Consider the following 18,860-nt stretch of genomic DNA (forward strand, 5'->3'; position numbering starts at 1 on the left):
GAAGAAAGATGCTCTCTACATACAAAATAAGATCTAATAAAAGAAAGTATGGAATAATTTATATCTAATGGTAACTGAGGTGATGGAGAGGGATTTTGCTGTATATTTGAAAGGAATAGCAAGTTTTGCTTCCTGTATTATATTATGGAAATGCTTGTTTTATCCCATAAATTAAAAATAAAATAGAAAAGAAGAATCTAGAAAATAGTCAAAAGACTAAGATGCTTTAAGATTAAAGCCCTGTACATCTGTGATTGTGATATTTGTTTTTCTAGCACTGGGGAAGAATATTTACAATACCATTAATTTTTCATAGCTTTTATTTATTATTCTTTGTTACTTTCAATGTCTTTTATATATCTCCTTTTTAAAAAAAAAAGTCATTTGGAAAATACTATTTCTAGTCCCCAGCCATGTAGTTTCCATCTCTGTGGTTTTATGTAGTAGCTTTAGTGAATTATGAGTCCATTTTTTTAGTAGTATACTCCATAGCCTATGGGAAGGGATTGGGGGAAATGGAGCACAGACCATTTTAAGGGAGAGGGTTCTAGACTCACCCAGAGCTTGGTCCTATCCTGGTATCCAGAAGCCTCCAAATGAAACATTATTGAATTCTAGCTGTACTCTCATCCTTGAATAATTTCAAAAAATTGCTGACACAAAGTTTAGGCATGACTTGGGCCTAGAATTTTCCTCAAATGTGGGTAACAGGCTTCTCTGTAGGAAAAAATACTCAATATACAATATTAGTATCAAGTTAGTGGTTTATTTTCTCCACAACAAAAATGCATAAAACACAAATAATTTAGAATATGAACAGATACAGGAACCGTACTAGATCTCATATGGCCTCATCTTTTCCCCAAAATAAAGCTATCCCATCTTTAGTTCTTTGGATTGATAATTTGTATTCACTTTAGACCTGCACCATCTGGCTAACTCACAAGGTCCAGCTGTCCTGTCCACGACAGTCATGGCTATCTTTAGTCCTTCATAGCTACAGAATGACCCTAGTAGTGAGAACTATTTTGTTGCAAAAACTTAAATTTAGATTGCTAAATCTTAAATTCCTGAACTCTTGACCCTTGAGGTAACTAATCATTAAGGTCCATTTCTTGGAACTGCTAATTGCTAACCAATATTTGGGGAAAAGCAGAAAGAGGCACTCTGAGACTCAAGGTTCATTTCATGCTTCCCAGGGATTTTGCTGTAGCTATTAGTGGTGTTGGAAGGAGGGCAGGGAAATTCCTTTCTTCTTAACTTGCTGGAAGTCCAAGAATGAGAAAGTTTGTGAACAGGAGACAATCCAAAGTAGAAAGGTTGAAGATTGTATTTTCACTTTGAGGGTAATGTTCCTCAGCAATTTCTAAGGGACCAGTAAGGAATTATATCATGCCAGCAAGGCTTATGATCCTTGTAACAATTTTGGGCTTTCTCTTATCACCTTAGATAAATGGGATCAAACAATTTTAAACCTAGAAGAGATAAGTTCTGAAGAAACATTCTCTAGGGATTTTGACTGATATGTGACATAATGAAACTTCTGTCCCTTATTTTCCCCTGTCTCACCAATTGTTATATGGTCTCCTTTCAAGAAATAAAAAAGCACAGCCCAAGGAGCCTAATGGGAAAACATAAATGATGATTGATCCATTGATGAGAAAAGAATTGATCAAATTAGAAGAGAATATAATCACTTTTAAAGGGGAATTTAATCAAATACTATTAAGAGCACAAAAAAGTAAATACTTTCTCATCAGAAAACATTAAGGATCCATGCCTATATATTTATTCTATAGCTTTTTTTCAGGTTTTTTTTCTGAGCACATATACATAAAACATCATAGATTCTTTATCTACCTTATAAAAAATGCTTTCCATTCACTGCCTAAAAAGTTACAGTGAGGTCCTCAAGTAATATGCAAAGATAACATAAGGTATAATTTTCTGCACCAAATGAAGAAAAGTACCTTCAAATATCAAATAGGATCGGTGTGTTTTCAGTGGTTTTGACATCAACATGCATTCCATACTCATTTCCTTATAGTCAGGTTAGAAACAAAATAGGGAGAAGTATATTCTGACTTAATCCACTGGTTTTTACTTCTGTGGTTTCCCCAAGCTCTATTAATTCTATAATTAAAAATTCAAAATAGATCTGCATGTTAACCACATGCAACTGGTCTAATTTTGGTTTTGACTATGAGTTTTGGGTCTTTTTTTAAAAGTAAAATAAACTTTTTAAACCAGAAACCTCTTGACAGAGACTTCATAGTTGACTTCATAGTTCTTGAAGGCACTGTAGATCCACTGTACAACAGACATGACCATTCTGGTAGAAAGAGGAAAAGAATGATGTTATTTTTTTCTAGTCACAAGTAAATTATTTATCTAAAAATACCCAACATTTCTACAGTTGTTTTAATCTAAAATATAATCAAATTTCTTTTATAATGATCAAATTGCATTTGGTAACTCTTTGTTGACTTTGTTGTCTACTTTTAGAAGTCAACATAAACTTGGATCTAATCCTTTCAATTTTAAGGTAGTGTTTGCTCATAATCATAGGATGTTCATATGAAAAAATTTTAACGTCTAAAAACTAAATAAGTAGTATAGAAAATTAAGTTACCTATGTAGATCTCATGTGAAAAAAATTAAGTGACTTCATTCTGCATTATTGTAATCTCATGATTTTACTTTTGCAAAAGTAGGTATTTAAATAAATATAAGTAGCAAATCTAACTAATCATGTTTGGTTAGGAAAAGCAATTAGTTTTCTATACTTCTTGTGGTTAGAAGGCACTCAGAAACAAAAGAATACTGTGAAATGGTTCTAACTATACCTCACACTGATCACTCATTTCTACTTATAAAGTAGAACTGTGATATAACTCAAATAAAGTATATAACATTTTTATTTAAAACGATAATAATAATCAAGATTATGATGATGATGATGATGATGATGATGACAACCTCCAGAAGTGAATATGTGATTTCAATTAGAAATTATAGTTTTAGAATTTTTGTAATCATTTGCCAATGGGTCAGTGATAAAATTATGAACTAAATCAAATGTATTTATCCTTTTTTTCCTTTAAACTATGTTCTGTCAAAGCAGAAAAAGTCAAATCACTTTATTTGCAACTTCTGTGATGTATGGGTAAAGTAGCATGTTTAAAGAAAAATTAAAACAAAAACTCTTGACCGAGATACAGATGTTTTGAGTATCTATGGAAAAAGAAGGTATTAAATATAAGACTACAACCAGATGAAGAAATTCATACTTACCTTATGTTGAACAACATTTCTCATTCATAACTTGTGAACTTAAGGGGACAAAAAATTAGGGGGGATAGGGATATCTCTATCTATGCATCTATCTCCTGAGGAAAAGAGCTATAATCTCTTCTAAAGCTCACATGAACTGAAGCAAAATGAAATGAGTGGAACCAGGAGAATACTGTATATTGAAACAAGAATATGGAATGATGATCAACTTTTAATGACTTATTTATTCTCAGTTATACAATGATCCAAGACAATTCTGAAGTATTTATGATAGAAAAATTCTATTTCCAGAGAAAGAACTGATGAAGTCTGAAGTATAACTTTTCTTTACTTTATTTTTCTTGGTCTATGTTTTTTTTCACAACATGGCTAACATGGAGATATGTTTTTGTATAGTCATAGCACATTTATCATACCTATATCAAATTGCTTTCCTTCTCATTGGGAAGGAGTAGGAAAGGAATTTAGACTAAAAGACTTTTAAAAACAAATGGTGAAAACCATTTTTATATAATTGGATAAAATAAAATATTAAAGATAAAATTAGTTTTCTAATATATTGATATTTTAATATAGATTGGTTTCATTTATAATTTATTTTCATAGGGGGAATAACTATTTTTGTAGAATATATTCATCTCTTGCTATTCACATATTTTAACTTTGTATTTGATATAAACATAAATATCCATATATTTGCCTCTAAATAAAAAATATACTTCTATATTATCTTTCAAGAGCAAAGAAATTTAAAAAGATTTCTAAAGATCTCTAGTTATAGATGAAATATACTCCACCCAAAAGAATTCTTGACCTTTAATGTGACTGATAATACTATTATTAATCACATGCATAAAGTCTGCAAAGCACTTTTGATCATTATTTCCCAAGAAGCTGTCCATCCTTCCAGGAGATCATTGTATAACTTAACAGCAATATTATGTGATCAGCTATTATAGACTTAGCTATTCTCTCAAAAACACTAATCAAAAACAATTCTGAAAGACTGGTTGTAAAAAGTGATATCCATATCCAGAGAAAGAACTATGAAGTCTGATTGCAGACCAAAGCATAATATTTTCACTCTTTTAAATTTATTGTATTTTTATTATGTTTTCCCTTTTGTTCTGATTCTTCTTTCATATGACTAATATGAAAATATGTTTAACATAATTGTACACATATAACCTATATCAGATTACTCACTGTCATGGAAAGGAGGGAGGGAGAAAAATATGGAACTCAAAATCTTACAAAAAATGAATGTTGAAAATTATCTTTATATGTAATTTAAAAAATTAGAATAAAAAAGATGTCCCTTCTTATAGTATCTTTGCACAACATATTCTGCAACTGATACACTTCTCAGATTACATGAAGGAATCAAATCCAAATTTGTAAATTGGTGTATAGCCAATGACAAATGACAAAAATGCCTTTTGTCATGAAAAAAATACAGTATTTTGTATATTTTTGTTTGTTTTTTTAATAAATAACATAGCATTAGATCAAACTTGTATGATTTTGGTTAGGAAACTTCTGCTTGAATTGATATAATTTCTTTGGTTAAATTTCTTTTGTTAAAGTCTTTCAATTTTGCCTGGAAAGATTGATACTAAATCATGTCTACTTGGATTGCTAAGTGGATAAATTGGTTTTTCATTGTTTAGACTGAGCAAAGTAATATTTATAAGTCCCCTAAAAACAGATTCATAATTTAAATTTAATGTTCCTTACCTTGCATTGACAAAGAGTGCACTCAGTACCATGTTTAATCCAAGAAGATCCAGTGAAACGAACCACATGCATTTCATCCAGGCAAGTCTTCAAAATGTTATTGCGTATGGTGTCAGCCTGGCAAGGATCAGGGACACAGAGTGGACAGCACTCATTCTCTGGGAGCATGCTGAATTCACATTCTAAATCTGGACAAGGCAGAGGCCAGCAATCAACTTCCCCTTGCTATTAAAAAAGCACAGACATAATCTCAGAGAAAGGCAAAGAGAGAAGTTGAAGGAAAAGGAGAAAGAAAACAGTGCTAACATTCATCATAGTAATTTGGCTTTTAAAACAATACTCTAGTTGTCAGAGGTATGATTCATTCAGGGTTTGTACAAAAGCTCCTCTAAACAAATGTTTAAAGTACAGATAAATTTTAATGCATGTAAAATTTAAAAGTTTTCCTCAAGGATTTAAAAATACAATTCTCTTTGGTAAAATAAAATTTTCAATCTGCCTTCCTTTCTATATAGAAGAATTAATCTTTGAATTGTGGAGATTTTTGACTTTATTTTATATGAGATGTCTTTTGTTGACTTTTAAAAATTATTTCCTTCTGCCAAAAAGATTTATTTATTTATATGAAAAATGTTTTATATATGCACATATATGTATACAGCCTCACCAATTTATATGGTGTTTACTTCTGAATCTGAAAAAGTAGAAACATTGAAAAAAAACCTCATTCCCACCCCAACCCTGAATTTAGTTCAATCTTTATTATTCCCCCAAAAAATGCATGAATGGATCTAGTTTTTAAAAATGGATCTATTTAAAAAATATTTTAGAAATATTTTCCTATACATTTCTGAACTATATGGTTGAAAATAAAAGTAATCTTCAAGTATAGAAATCAACTTTGCACTTTCTGATTTTCTGATCAAAAGTAAATTAGTAGGGCAGTTAAGTGGCACTGTGTATCTACCCTGGAGCACTGGCCCTGGAGTCAAGAGTACCTGGGTTCAAATCCAGTCTCAGACAATAATTACCTAGGTGTATGGCCTTGGGCAAGCCACTTAACCCCGTTTGCCTTGCAAAAACCTAAAAAAAAACACTGCAAGAAATTTGAATAGATAAAATAAGTTATTTCTGAGCTCTTCATTCTTGTTTCCACTGATACTTTCATGAGCATATACAGAATGATGTGGATAGCAATAATCTTCAAAAGGTGGGGGGGGGAACAAACATTGAAGAAAATTTAAACGACTGACAAAAATGGATTACAAAATATTACTTAGGAAAAAACTTTTAATTTAATGAAATCAAAGAAGAAACAATTTTATATTTTTGGAGAAGACAGGATAACCAAACATGATAACCAAAGTTGTTATTACCTTCTCGTTTTGAATCAAGGATGGCAAATGTATGATGAAATTGAGAAAGATTGAAGGCAAAAGGAAAAGGGAATGACAGATGATAAGATGGACAGATAGTGTCATGGAAATAACAAATTTGAACATACTTTGATAGATAGTGGAGGATAGTAGGGCCTGGTGTAATGTGGACCATGGGTTCACAAAAATTCAGAAATGACTTAACAACAATAACAACAATGATTCAATAGCTTAAAACTATACTACAATTTTGGGGATATTGTGTAGCAAATTATTCAAGAAAACAGACAATTATTCAGATAGTTGTATTGGTTTCCTCTGGAAGGGATTGCTTGAAACTAGCACATAAAGAGAAAAGCAAAGTTTTTTTACTGCTGTTGGTATTGAACTGTTTGATGGTAAAAGAGGAAAAACAGAACTAGGTGGTCCTTGACATGGTAGAGCAGTGAGGCTGTTGGGTTTGCGTACTGAACTTAGAGTTATTGAAGTAGAATTCTAGTTTTGGCATTTACTACTTCTTTGACTGTACAGGTCCATTAACCTGACATGAGAAGGGTCTGCACTGGGGTTAGAAAGGACCAGCAGTACATCCTGAGCTGTTTTGGAGAGAACTGGTCCCAGACATCCAAGAACAGACCACAGGGCACCTGAGTTGGTGGCAGCAGTGGTGGTTCCCAGACCTCTCAGCCCAAGGACTGCCAAGGATAACTTTGATGGTCAGCAGGAAAATTCTTCTGCATCAGTGAGGGCAGAGCAAAAATCCCACATAGGCCTAAACCCAGTGCACTAGAAGTAGTCATTGGAAACCACTTCCAGAGTTCTCAACCCATGAATAATGGAAGGCTCAGAAGAGTCTCTTTGCTATCCCTGAGGCAGAACTCTGTTGCTTTGCCCATATTCAGATCTGGGTCACAGTCTAGGGCCCCAGTCTCAGGAAAAAGAGTAGAAGCTCAATAAAGCTTGTTTGTTTGTCCTTCATTTTAATTTTTTAAACATTTAAAAAAAATATTTAAAACAATGGGGTTAAGTGACTTGCCCAAGGTCACACAGATAGGCAATTATATATCTGAGGTTGAATTTGAACTCTGGACCTCCTGACTGTTGGGCTAGTGAAGATTTGAATTCTGGTCCTCTTGACTCCAGGGTCTCATAAAGTAGCTAGAATGATTTAAATATCAGAGAAGGGCATCCTGTTTCCCCAGTGATGAATAACAGGGAGGAACTGAGAACTTTTTTTTTGAACATCACAAAAAATGAAACAGACTATATTCTTTTTTTCACATTATTACAATAGTCATGTTATAAAAGTGAACATAATCCCCCTCCCCCCCAAAGAGAAACATCAAGCAAAATAAAGTGAGAAAAAAGTGTACTTCAGTCTGTATTCAGAACCAAAAGACCTTTATTTGGGATGGATAATATTCTTTTTCATAAGTCCATCACAGAAATTGCTTCAATACTTTTTCCACAGTTGCTGTAGCAAGCTGTTATTTTTCTCTATCTTATTTCCCCCTACCCCCATTTATCCTCTCTCTCTCCTTTCACCTTGTTCCTCTTCAAAAGTACCTTGACTACCCTCTCCTGAGTTCTTCCCTCTCTTCTATCACTTACATCCCATCCTCCCATTCTGTCCCCATTCCCTTTATGTCCCTTTCCTGTACTCCTCTAGGATGAGATAGATTTCTGCACCTGATTGAGTATGCATGTTATTTCCTCTGAGTCAGCACCAATGAGAGTAAAGGCTCGCTCACTTCTCCCTTTCTCCACTTCCACTATAGCAAAAGATTTTTCTTGTCTCTTTTATGTAAAATGATTTACCCCATTCTACCTCTCCTTTCCCTTACTCTCAATCCATTCTTTTCTTGCCCATTAATTCCATCTTTTGACATAGTATACCTTCAAATTCAGCTCCCTCCTGTGCCTTGTCTATATATGTTCCTTCTATCTTCCCTAATAATGAGGTTCATATAAGTTACCAGTATCATTTTCCCATGAAGGAATACAAGCAGTTCAGCATGATTAAATTCCTCATAATTTACCCTTCCCATTTTCCCTCTCTATGCTTCATCTTAGTCTGTATCTGAAGATTAAACTTTCTGTTTAAACTGAGAACTCTTAACCTACAACCTATTAAAATGTCTATCACTTTGGATTCCCTTACCTTCCCAGGAGAGGTCTTAATGATGAACGGTCAGACCAATTAGAAGGAAGACTTATCTAAGTTTAAAAGGCCCTTTTGGCCCTCACTCTGGGTTTTTGGTCATCAAGAGGCCAATGAATCAATTTATATTCATATTTATTATCAACTAACATGCCACTATTAATATGTGATATTATTCTTGGAGAATCGCCCTGTTTACCCTTAATTTATTCACAATATCAGACCCTGGCAGTAAGAAAAATATACATACTCATATTTATTGTATATAAGAATGGATTCAAATCTTTCTATTGACATTTGCCAGATATGAACCTCAGGTAACTCTAAGTACTCTTTATAGAAATGCCCTCAGTCAGTAGAACAGACAGGTATTGCAGTGTTCATCTTTTAGTTGGTTCATATCTAGCAAATGTCTTTCAATGAAATGTCTTTCAATGAAAGAGTTCTCAGATAAAAAAAAAACATCAAATGCTAAGGATATGGGATTATCCATTTCCCGCAAACTTACCAAACATTGACATTTTTGGCAATTCTGTACCCAGGTATCTCCACTATTGTATAAGATTTCCCCATTTTGATGGAGACATTGACTGGTAACCCTGAGGTCACATTCTGGACAGCAAAAGAGATCAACAGTGGGATTCTCACAGTCACAGACCATCCGGCGACACATGATAAATCCATTCTGTCATAAAAGAAACAGATTGTTAGTAGAAAACTTTATGTCTTTTGCTATGAAAAATTACAGGAAATAGGCCACTTGAGATTAATTTGGCAATTAAAGTACTTTGTAATAACAAGGTTTATAAAATATTGAAGTTTCTTTAATTTACCCAAATGTTTATTATAATAATTTTATCATAGTTACTTTTATGTATTTTGTATAGAAATGATCAAAAGCAGAAAAACCTCTTTAGCAATTATAAACTATCCTTCCTATGAATAAAATATTATTACATGAATGGCAGTGATTATCTGAGTACTAAAATTTCAGTTTTTGGCAACTAATCAATGTTTCCTTTGGCGGAAGGCTTCAGAAAGGCCTGTGGGTATTCAATTGTTTCAACTGGGTCTGAGCTTCATGAACCTGTTTGGGGTTTTTGTGTTAAAAATACTGGACTGACTTTATCATTTCTTGCTCCATTTCATTTTACATATGAGGAAATTGAGAAGAACAGGATTAGGTAACTTGCCCAGGGTCACATACTAATTAAGTGTTGAATCAAATTTGGATTCAGGAAGATTCCTGACTCCAGGCCTAGAACTCTATCCACTGCTCCACCTTGCAGCTCCATTTTTCAGTAAATATGTGCAAATTCCTATCATTAGTAGCTGCCATTGCGTATTCTTCATAGAAATTCCACTGGTCAGTTGAAAAGATATTGCAGTGTTCATCTTTTAAAAAGTAAAAAAGAGCTTAACTAAATATAAGGGATTTAGCACAATTGTATAAGATTAAGACAGCTCCCACTAGGTGGGTGATAAAAGATATGAACAAATATTTTTATAAAAATTAATCATATTTAAAAGTGCCTCTAAATCACTAATGATAATAGAAATGCAAATTAAGCTATGAAATTTCATTTCATCCCCACCTAATTGACAAAGGAGAATAGTCAGTGCTGGAAAGACATGATTACTAAGCCACTGCTGTTGAAGGTGTGTAATAAAGTAAGGAACATTAATTAATGTACAATGTCCAGAAATAAAAATTGACTTTTCCTGTAATTTGGAACTATGAGCAAGGAGAAAATTACTAAAATTACCTAATCTTTTGATCTAAAATATCCATTGTTAGATGTATAACTCATAAAGGACAAACACAGAAATAAAAGCCCCATATAGTCTAAAATATTCATGGCAAAACTTTACATAATAGCATAAAAATGGAAACAAATTCATTAACTGAGTTCCTTAAATTAAATGTATTAACTGAGGAATGAATAAATAAACTAAGACACATGAATGTAAAGGATTATTACTCGGTTGAAAAACATGATGGTTTCAGAGAAATAGGGAAAGACTTATAGTCTTAAAGATTGAGGAGTGAAGGAAGCAAAGCCTGCAAAGTGAAAAATACTATGTATTGTATATAAATGTGAATAGAAAAAATCCAAACCTAATGTACTTATTATAACAAAGCTTGGATTGGAGACAAATTGAGAAAATGTACATTCTTCCCTTCATTGCAGAAGTGAGGAACTATGGGTATAGATAATGCATAAGCTATCATTTCTTTTTTCTCTCTTTTTTAAAGAGATGACTTGCTTAGTAGAGCAAAGGAGGAACATACTCAGAAATAACTGTGATGTAAAATCCACAAATAAAATATTTTTAAATTATAAAGAACATTTATTTTTCACTAGTACTGCATTACCTTCATTTCTATATAATTCTTCATAAATAATCCTGATTGAGGAAACATAAGAGTGATCAACAATTATTTATTTGCTAAGGTTTTTTTGCATTTTTTCTCCCCCCCTTCTTTTTTCACCCCCTACCACAATAGAAAGCAAGCTATTATAAGCTATACATGTATAACCCTACTAAACATAGATTCATACATAAGAATGATCAATAATTTTATTTATACTAACCTGACATGAGCATACGGAACATCGGTCATTATCTAACACCCAAATCTGCCCATTGTGTTTAATTTTTTCATTGTGAATACAATCCCCTGTGCAGTTTTTACCATGAGGACACCGGCAATCATAACCACCATCCAGGTTAAAGCAAATCGTATCATTGGCACAGCTATGTCGCCCAGTACCACATTCATCAATATCTACAGATGAGGGATGGGGAAAAAAAGATACTTTTAATACCTATTGTATCCAATACTTTTATACCTATTTTATCCAATACTTTTAATACCTATTGTATCCAATATAAGTAATCTCCTTATAAAACATTGAACAGTAAATTAATTTCTATTTTGTGATTATAACTTTCAAATTAGATTATAATTTAAATAAATAATGTCAATATTATTGTGAGATTACTATTCATACTTGAGGCCTGATACACAAAATCTTGGTTAACAGGTTAAATCTTGGGAATTTTTTAATTGCTTATTTTATTAGCACAAGGATTTCTTATTTTATCAACATAAGGAACATGGAGGATACTTATTTTATTAACACAAGGAACATGGAGGATAGAAAACATTCCTATCTTAGAGAAAAATATTTAGCCCTTTTTAAAATGGAAGTTTTAAAATTGTTCATATAATCCTAAGTATCAAACTTTAAAGCAATGATGGAATTTCTTTTTTTTTAGTTAAACTTTTTATAACTTTGTCTTTTTGTTTACCATGTATTACTTTAATTTTGAATTCTAAACTTTTTTCCCCTCTCCAGCCAGTTTGTTGAGAAAGTATTAATGGGTATATTATTCATGAGAAGTCATATATGTTGCCAAAAAAGGTAAGAAAAATATTGTACCCTTGAGTTCCTTAGTACTTTCTCTCAGAGTAGCTAAGTCTTTCACAATTGATCTTGTTACAGTATTACTATTGTTGTCTACAATGTTCTATTGGTTTTGCTCACTTCATTTTGCATCAATTCATATGTCTTCCCAAATTTTTCTCAAATTATCCCCTTATCATTTATAATAGAACAATTGTATTCCATCACAATCATATATTACAATTTGTTTATCCATTCCCTAGTTTATGAGCATCCTCTCAATTTCCAATTTCTTTGCCTCATATTTTACATATATAGGTCCTATTCCTTTTTTTCTCTCTTTGGATATAAACATTTTGGATATTGTTGGGTCAAAGGGTACATAGTTTGATAGCCCTTTGGCCATAGTTCTAAATTGTTTCCCAGAATGATTGTACCAGTTGGTCCAGGTGAACAGCTCCACCAGTTCTAAATTAGTGTACCTATTTTTTGACATCCCCTCCAGCATTTGTCATTTTACTTTTCTGTCATGTTATTCAATCTGATATGTGAGTTGGTACCTCAAAGTTGTTTTAATTTACCTTTCTCTAATAATGACATTTCAAGAGGAAACCTTAGGTATAACATTAAGTTTCATACATATGCTCTATAATCCCTCTCCAGATTATATGTATTTCTCTTTCTCACAGCTATATTTTTGTAAAAAAAAAACCCTCTCTCCAAAAATCTCATTCTCCCTCCTTCCCTAAGATTTTGCTTAAATAAAGCACTTTTCAATTAAAAGTGCTATAATAATATAATAATATAATCAACTATTGTTATTGTTCCTATTGAGTGAAAGAAAAAAGATTATTAAATTTCAACAAGAAAAAGCATTAGAAAGATCACCTTTGTATGAAATATGATTTGAGAGACAAAACCTTCCCTCGTCTGTCACTTATTTTATGATAAGGTGCTTAATTTCCCTAGGTCTTGAGTTTCTCATTAGTTTCATCAGGATATTAGGCTTACTGACCTCTAACATCCCTTCTAGCTCTAAATCTTTGATCATATGATATAAGAAACAAATTTCTCTGAATGTTTTAAAAATAATGGAAATTTTCTATAATGATTTGAGCATAGGACATAATTTAGAGCAATGATCCTCAAAGTAAAGACTGTACACTCCATAGTATCCATTAAAAACATAAAGCAAGAGAGGGAGAGAGAGAAGAAAGTAAGAAAATACACAGTAGCCTTCATAATCACAGAATGGTCAGATTCTAGTGTAGACTGCCAGCTCCTCTTTCCCTTTCCACCTCTTTGGGCAGTAGCAGGCAACAGAGAATGAGCAAAAGGCTGAGAAAGTAGAGAGTGGTGTTTTTTGATAAAGATGGTAACAGGCTCAGAGAAAGGATTAGGGTCTAGACTAGGGGTAGCAGAAGCTACAAGAACAGTGATGGAACCATTTACAGAAAAGCTGAAGAGACTGAGTCTGGAAAAAGCATAGAGGCCAAAAAGAGATCTATAGGGCTCTTCAGGTATGTTAGGTATATAACCCTTTATTCTGTTCTTTGAAGAGTTTGATATGTGTGGAATAATATATGTATATTATTAAACAATCCGTCTGACATACTTTCTGAGCTTGAAAATCTTAGGTATCTATGCTAGATCACTATGTGGATTATTACTACTTACATTTCAAAAGGGTACCCTATAGTTCATGAGACCACATTGGTGTGCTTCATATGAACATTTAGCCATTAGACACAATTAGCTAAAAACAAAAAACAATTATTTGATAGCAAAGAAAAAATGACAGGTAAGACAGAGTACAATGGTAATGAGGTACCCATATAAGGAGTATTATTAATTTTTCTGATTTTGCTTCCCAACATAATTACTTGCACATTTTCCCTCTGTCTAGGAAGATGCCTTTTCACTGTCCTAATAACGACATCTTTCTTAGGAGGTACATATATCATCTTCCCAAACAGGAAGATAAACAGTTTGATCCTATTAAATATTTGAGTCTTGTTTATGAATGTCAAATTTTCTATTCAGTCCTGGTCTTCTCATGAGTATTTGAAAGTACTCAAATATTCATTTTCCCCTGTAAGATTATACTCAGTCTTTCTGGGTAGGTTAATCTTGATTATAATCCTAGTTCATTGCCTTCTGAAATATCATATCCAAACCTTCTGCTCCTTTGTAATGATATTTGCTAAATCATGTGGATCCTGACTGTGACACTATGGTATTAGAATTATTTTTCTTACTCTGAAGTATTTTCTCCTTGATTTAGTTGCTCTAGTATTTGGTTATAATTCCTGGGAGTTTTTATTTTAAGAGTTATTTAAGGAGATGATTAACTTTCCATTTCTACTTGCTCTCTGATTCTAAGATGTTTAAGTAATTTTTCTTTATAGCTTGTTGAAATATATCTAGGTACATTTTTGATGGTTTTCAGGTAGACTAATAATTCTTTCATGTAGTTTTTTCTTACCTATTTTCCACATCAGTTTTTTTCTGATAAGATTTTTCAATTTTTAAAAAGTTATTTTGACTGTTCTCTGTTATTCCCTGATGTTTCATGGTAATATTAGCTTTCACTTGTTCAATTCTAATTTTTAAGCAATTATTTTCTTCAATGAAGTTTTGTACTTTTTTCCATTTGAACAATTTTGCTTTTTATCAGAAAGTATTTTCTTTAGTATTTTTGTGCCTCTTTTACCAAGATGTTAATTTTCTCTTCATAATATTCTTGTATTATTCTACTTTCTTTTCCCAATTTTTCCACTGCTCTTATTTAATTTTTTTCTTTTAATTTTTTTCTTTAAGTCTCCTAGGAATTATTTTTGGGCTCAAATTTTTCTTTAAGTCCAGTTTATAGATGTTTTTATTATTGTTTTCTGAATTTCTTTCTTGAATCTCCTTGTCACCATAATAGTCTTTTATTTTGTTGTTGTTTTTTTCTTTTTCCCAGCCTATTTCTTGACTTTGAATTGTATGTTGGAGTTGGGGGATTGGTTCACTTTGGAAGATGAGGGAGTGACACCACATGATCTCTATATCAAGCTCCAGCATTTTTCACAGTGCTGTTTTCAGTACTGACTCTAGTATCTCTAGGGATTTTGGTGCCTCCAAGTTTGTATGATTTGGGAGAAGTGTGGTCACTGCCCTCCTGGTCTCTATTCTGGTCCTTATGCAAGAAGGTCACTGATTCCCTTAAAAACTACTAGCATTAGTGATCTTCTTTCCATCCTGAAATTGCTATCAGGAACCCTTAGGACCTCTGTTTCTCTCTGCCATAGAACTTTGACCAGGGTTCCTACTCTCTTATGAACATAAGCACTCCTCTCTGCCATGGAATTGTGTCCTAGAAGGTAGTGGGTAATGGAGTTGCCAAGTAGCATCTGGTCCTGCACTCAGCCCTATCATGGGGGCTCTTTTTTCACTTAATAGCATTTTATTTTTTCCAATTAACATGAAAAGTTAATTTTCAATATTGATTTTTGTAAGATTTTGAGTTCCAAAATTTTCTCCCTTCTTTCCTCTTATCTCCCCTTCCCAAGACAGCAAATAGTCTGCTTATATATATATATATATATATATATATATATATACATAATCTTGTTAAACATATTTCTGTATTAGTCATGTGAAAGAAGAATCAGAACAAAAGGGGAAAAAAGAAAAAAGAAAAAACAAATTTTTGAAAGTAAAAATAGTATGCTTTGATCTGCATTCATACTCCTTAGTTTGTTCTCTGAATGTAGATGGCATTTTTATCAGAAGTTTTTTGAAACTGTCTTTGATCACTGTATTGCTGAGAAGAGCTAAGTCATAATAACTAATCATCACACATTGTTATTAATGAACACAGTTTTCTCCTAGTTCTGTTCACATCACTCAACATCAGTTTATGTAACTCCGGGTTTTTCTGAAATCCTCCTGCTCATCATTTCTTTTAGAATAATAGTGTTCCATTACATTCATATACAATAATTTGTTTAGCCATTGTCCAATCAATGAACATCCCCTTATTTTCTGAATCTTTGCCACTACAAAATGAACTCTCTCTCTCTCTCTCTCTCTCTCTCTCTCTCTCTCTCTCTCTCTCTCTATATATATATATATATATATATATATATATATATATGTATGTATGTATGTATGTATATATTTGTACTTGTATGTCTCTTTTAATGATCTTTTTTTGGGGGAAATAAACCTAGTAGTGGTACTGCTGAATCAAAGGGAATGTAAAGTTTTATAGCCCTTTGGGCATAGTTCTAAACTGCTCTCCAGAATGTTTGGATCAGTTTATAATTCCACCAACAGAGCTTTAGTGTCCTAGTCTTCCCACATCCTCTCCCACATTGATTAAAATTTATTGTTTTAGCCAATCTGAGAGGTGTGAGTTCTCTTAATTTGCATTTCTCTAATAAAAAAATGATTTTGAGCATTTTTATATGACTATAGATAACTTTAATTTTAATTTCTTCATCACAAATCTGTCTGTTCATATTCTTTGACCTTTAAAAATTAGGGAATCACTTATATTTTTATAAATTTTACTCAGTTTTCTATGTATATTTTAGAAATGAATGCTTTATCACAAACACTAGCTGTGAAAATTGTTTCTCAGCTTTCAGCCTTCCTTCCAATCTTGATTGCATGGATTTTATTTGTGCAAAAAAATATTTAATTTAATGTAATAAAAATGATCTATTCTGCACTTTATAATGTTCTCTATCTCTTATTTGGTCATAAACTCTTTCCCTCTCCATAGATCTGACAGATGTTCTCCTAATTGACTAATGTCCAAATACTATACCCATTTTGACCTTATCATGGTAAACAGTGTAGGATTTTGGTCTATGCTTAGTTTCTGCCAAACTATTTTACAGTTTTTCCTAAAAATTTTTGTTATTAGTGAGTTCTTATCCCAGAAATTGAAATATTTGGGTTTATCAAACTGTAGATTATTATCATTATTTATTACTGTGACTTGTGTACCTAACCTATTCCACTGTTCTACCACTATTTCTAAGCCAGTATCAGACAATTTTGATGACTGCCATTTTATAATATAGTTTTAGATTTGGTACAGGTAGACTATCTTCCTTTGCCTTTTTTATTAATTCCCAGGAATGGGATGAATTTTGTTATTATTTTTTTGTTATTATTTTTTCCTAGCTCTATATTTTGGTTGTTTGATAAGTATGGCAGTGAATAAGAAGTTAAATTTAGGTAGAATTGTCATTTTTATTATATTAGCTTGACTTAGTCATGAGCTACAACTAACATTATTGGTACAGCTAACATTACTAATACATATTGAATAATAGTGATGGTAAAGGGCATAATTATTTTACCCCTGATCTTACTGGGAATGCTTCTAACTTATCCCCATTACATATAATGCTTGCCAGTGGTTTTAGACAGATATTGCTTATTCAAGGACATTGAATTAACAATTCAATTCAAAATTCAATGAAAACTTCATTTATTCCTATGCTCTCTTGTGGTTTTAATAGGAATGGATGCTTTAAAAATACTTTTGAAAAAACTTTTCCAGCATCTATTGAGATAATCATTATTTCTGTTACTTTTGTTATTGATAAAGTCAATTGTACTACATTGTGTTCCCAATATTGTACCGTCCCTGCATTCCTGGTGTGTGTATATATATATATATATATATATATATATATATATATATGTCCTATTTGATCATAATGTTTCATCCTAGAGATAATTTGCTGTAATCTCTTTGCTAATGTTTCATTTAAAATTTTTGCATCAATATTGATTAGGGAAATCGGAATTTAATTTCTTTCTCTGTTTTGGTTCTTCCTGGTTTAGGAATCAGCACCATATTGGTGTCTTACAAAGAATTTGGTAGAATTCTTTCTTTGATTATTTTTTCCAATAGCTTATATAAGATTGGAATGAATAGTTCTTTAAATGTTTGGTAGAATTCACCTGTGAATATACCTGGCCTTGGACAATTTTTCTAAGGGAGCTCTTTGATGACTTGTTCAATTTCTTTTTCTGAAATGGGATAATTTAAGTATTTTATTTCATCTCCTGGTAATCTAGGCAATTTATATTTTTTGTAACTGGACTCATATTGGTGTCTTATAAAGAGTTAGGTATAGTTCCATCCTCACTTATTTTGCCAAAGAGTTTATATAGAAATGGAACCAATTCTTCCTTAAATGTTTGATATAATTCACTTGTGAATCCATCTGGCCCTGGGGATTCTTTCTTAGGGAGTTCAGTAATGGCCTGTTGAATTTCTTTTTCTGAGATAGATTATTAAGGTATTTAATTTCCTCTTCATTTAACTTGGGCAACTTATATTTTTGTAAATATTTATACATTTCACCTAGATTATCAAATTTATTAGCATACTGTTAGGCAAAATAATTCAGAATTGTTAATTTAATTTCCTCCTCATTGGTGGTGAGTTCACCTTTTTTCATTTATGATACTAACAATTTTGTTTTCTTCTTTTTTTTTAATCAAATTGACCAGAGGCTTATCAATTTTATTGGTTTTTTGATAAAATCAGCTCTTGGTTTTCTTGCTTTCAATTTTATTAATTTCTCCTTTAATTATTAGAATTTCTAATTTGGTCTTTAATTAGGGGTTTTTAATTGGTTCTTTCTCTAATTTTTTAGTTTCATGTTTAGTTCATTGATTTCCTCTTTCTCCAATTTATTCATGTAGGCATTTAAAGATATAATATATCCCCTGACAACTGCCTTGGGTGTATCCCATAAGTTTTGGTATGTTGTCTTATTATTGTCATTATCTAGGAGGAAATCATTAATTCTTTCTATAATTTGTTGCTTGAGCCACTCATTCTTTAAAATGAGATTACTTAGT

The 18,860-nt window shown here is 32.0% G+C and overlaps 1 protein-coding gene across 1 annotated transcript in view; it reads right to left on the bottom strand.

The window, feature by feature from the left end:
- Nucleotides 1-414: 414 nt before the first annotated feature.
- Nucleotides 415-18,860, bottom strand: part of NELL2 (neural EGFL like 2) — a 193,486-nt gene continuing 175,040 nt past the window's right edge. The window contains exons 17-20 of the mRNA XM_074194879.1: nucleotides 11,166-11,359; nucleotides 9,077-9,253; nucleotides 5,032-5,256; nucleotides 415-2,332 (exon numbers count right to left, since the gene is read on the bottom strand). Of these exons, the coding sequence (XP_074050980.1) occupies nucleotides 2,282-2,332; nucleotides 5,032-5,256; nucleotides 9,077-9,253; nucleotides 11,166-11,359 (647 nt within the window). The 3' untranslated portion in view covers nucleotides 415-2,281. The remainder of the gene's footprint in view (nucleotides 2,333-5,031; nucleotides 5,257-9,076; nucleotides 9,254-11,165; nucleotides 11,360-18,860) is intronic.

The sequence above is a fragment of the Macrotis lagotis genome, chromosome 7 (assembly GCF_037893015.1).
Source record: "Macrotis lagotis isolate mMagLag1 chromosome 7, bilby.v1.9.chrom.fasta, whole genome shotgun sequence".
In the NCBI taxonomy this organism is placed as follows: Eukaryota; Metazoa; Chordata; class Mammalia; order Peramelemorphia; family Peramelidae; genus Macrotis; species Macrotis lagotis.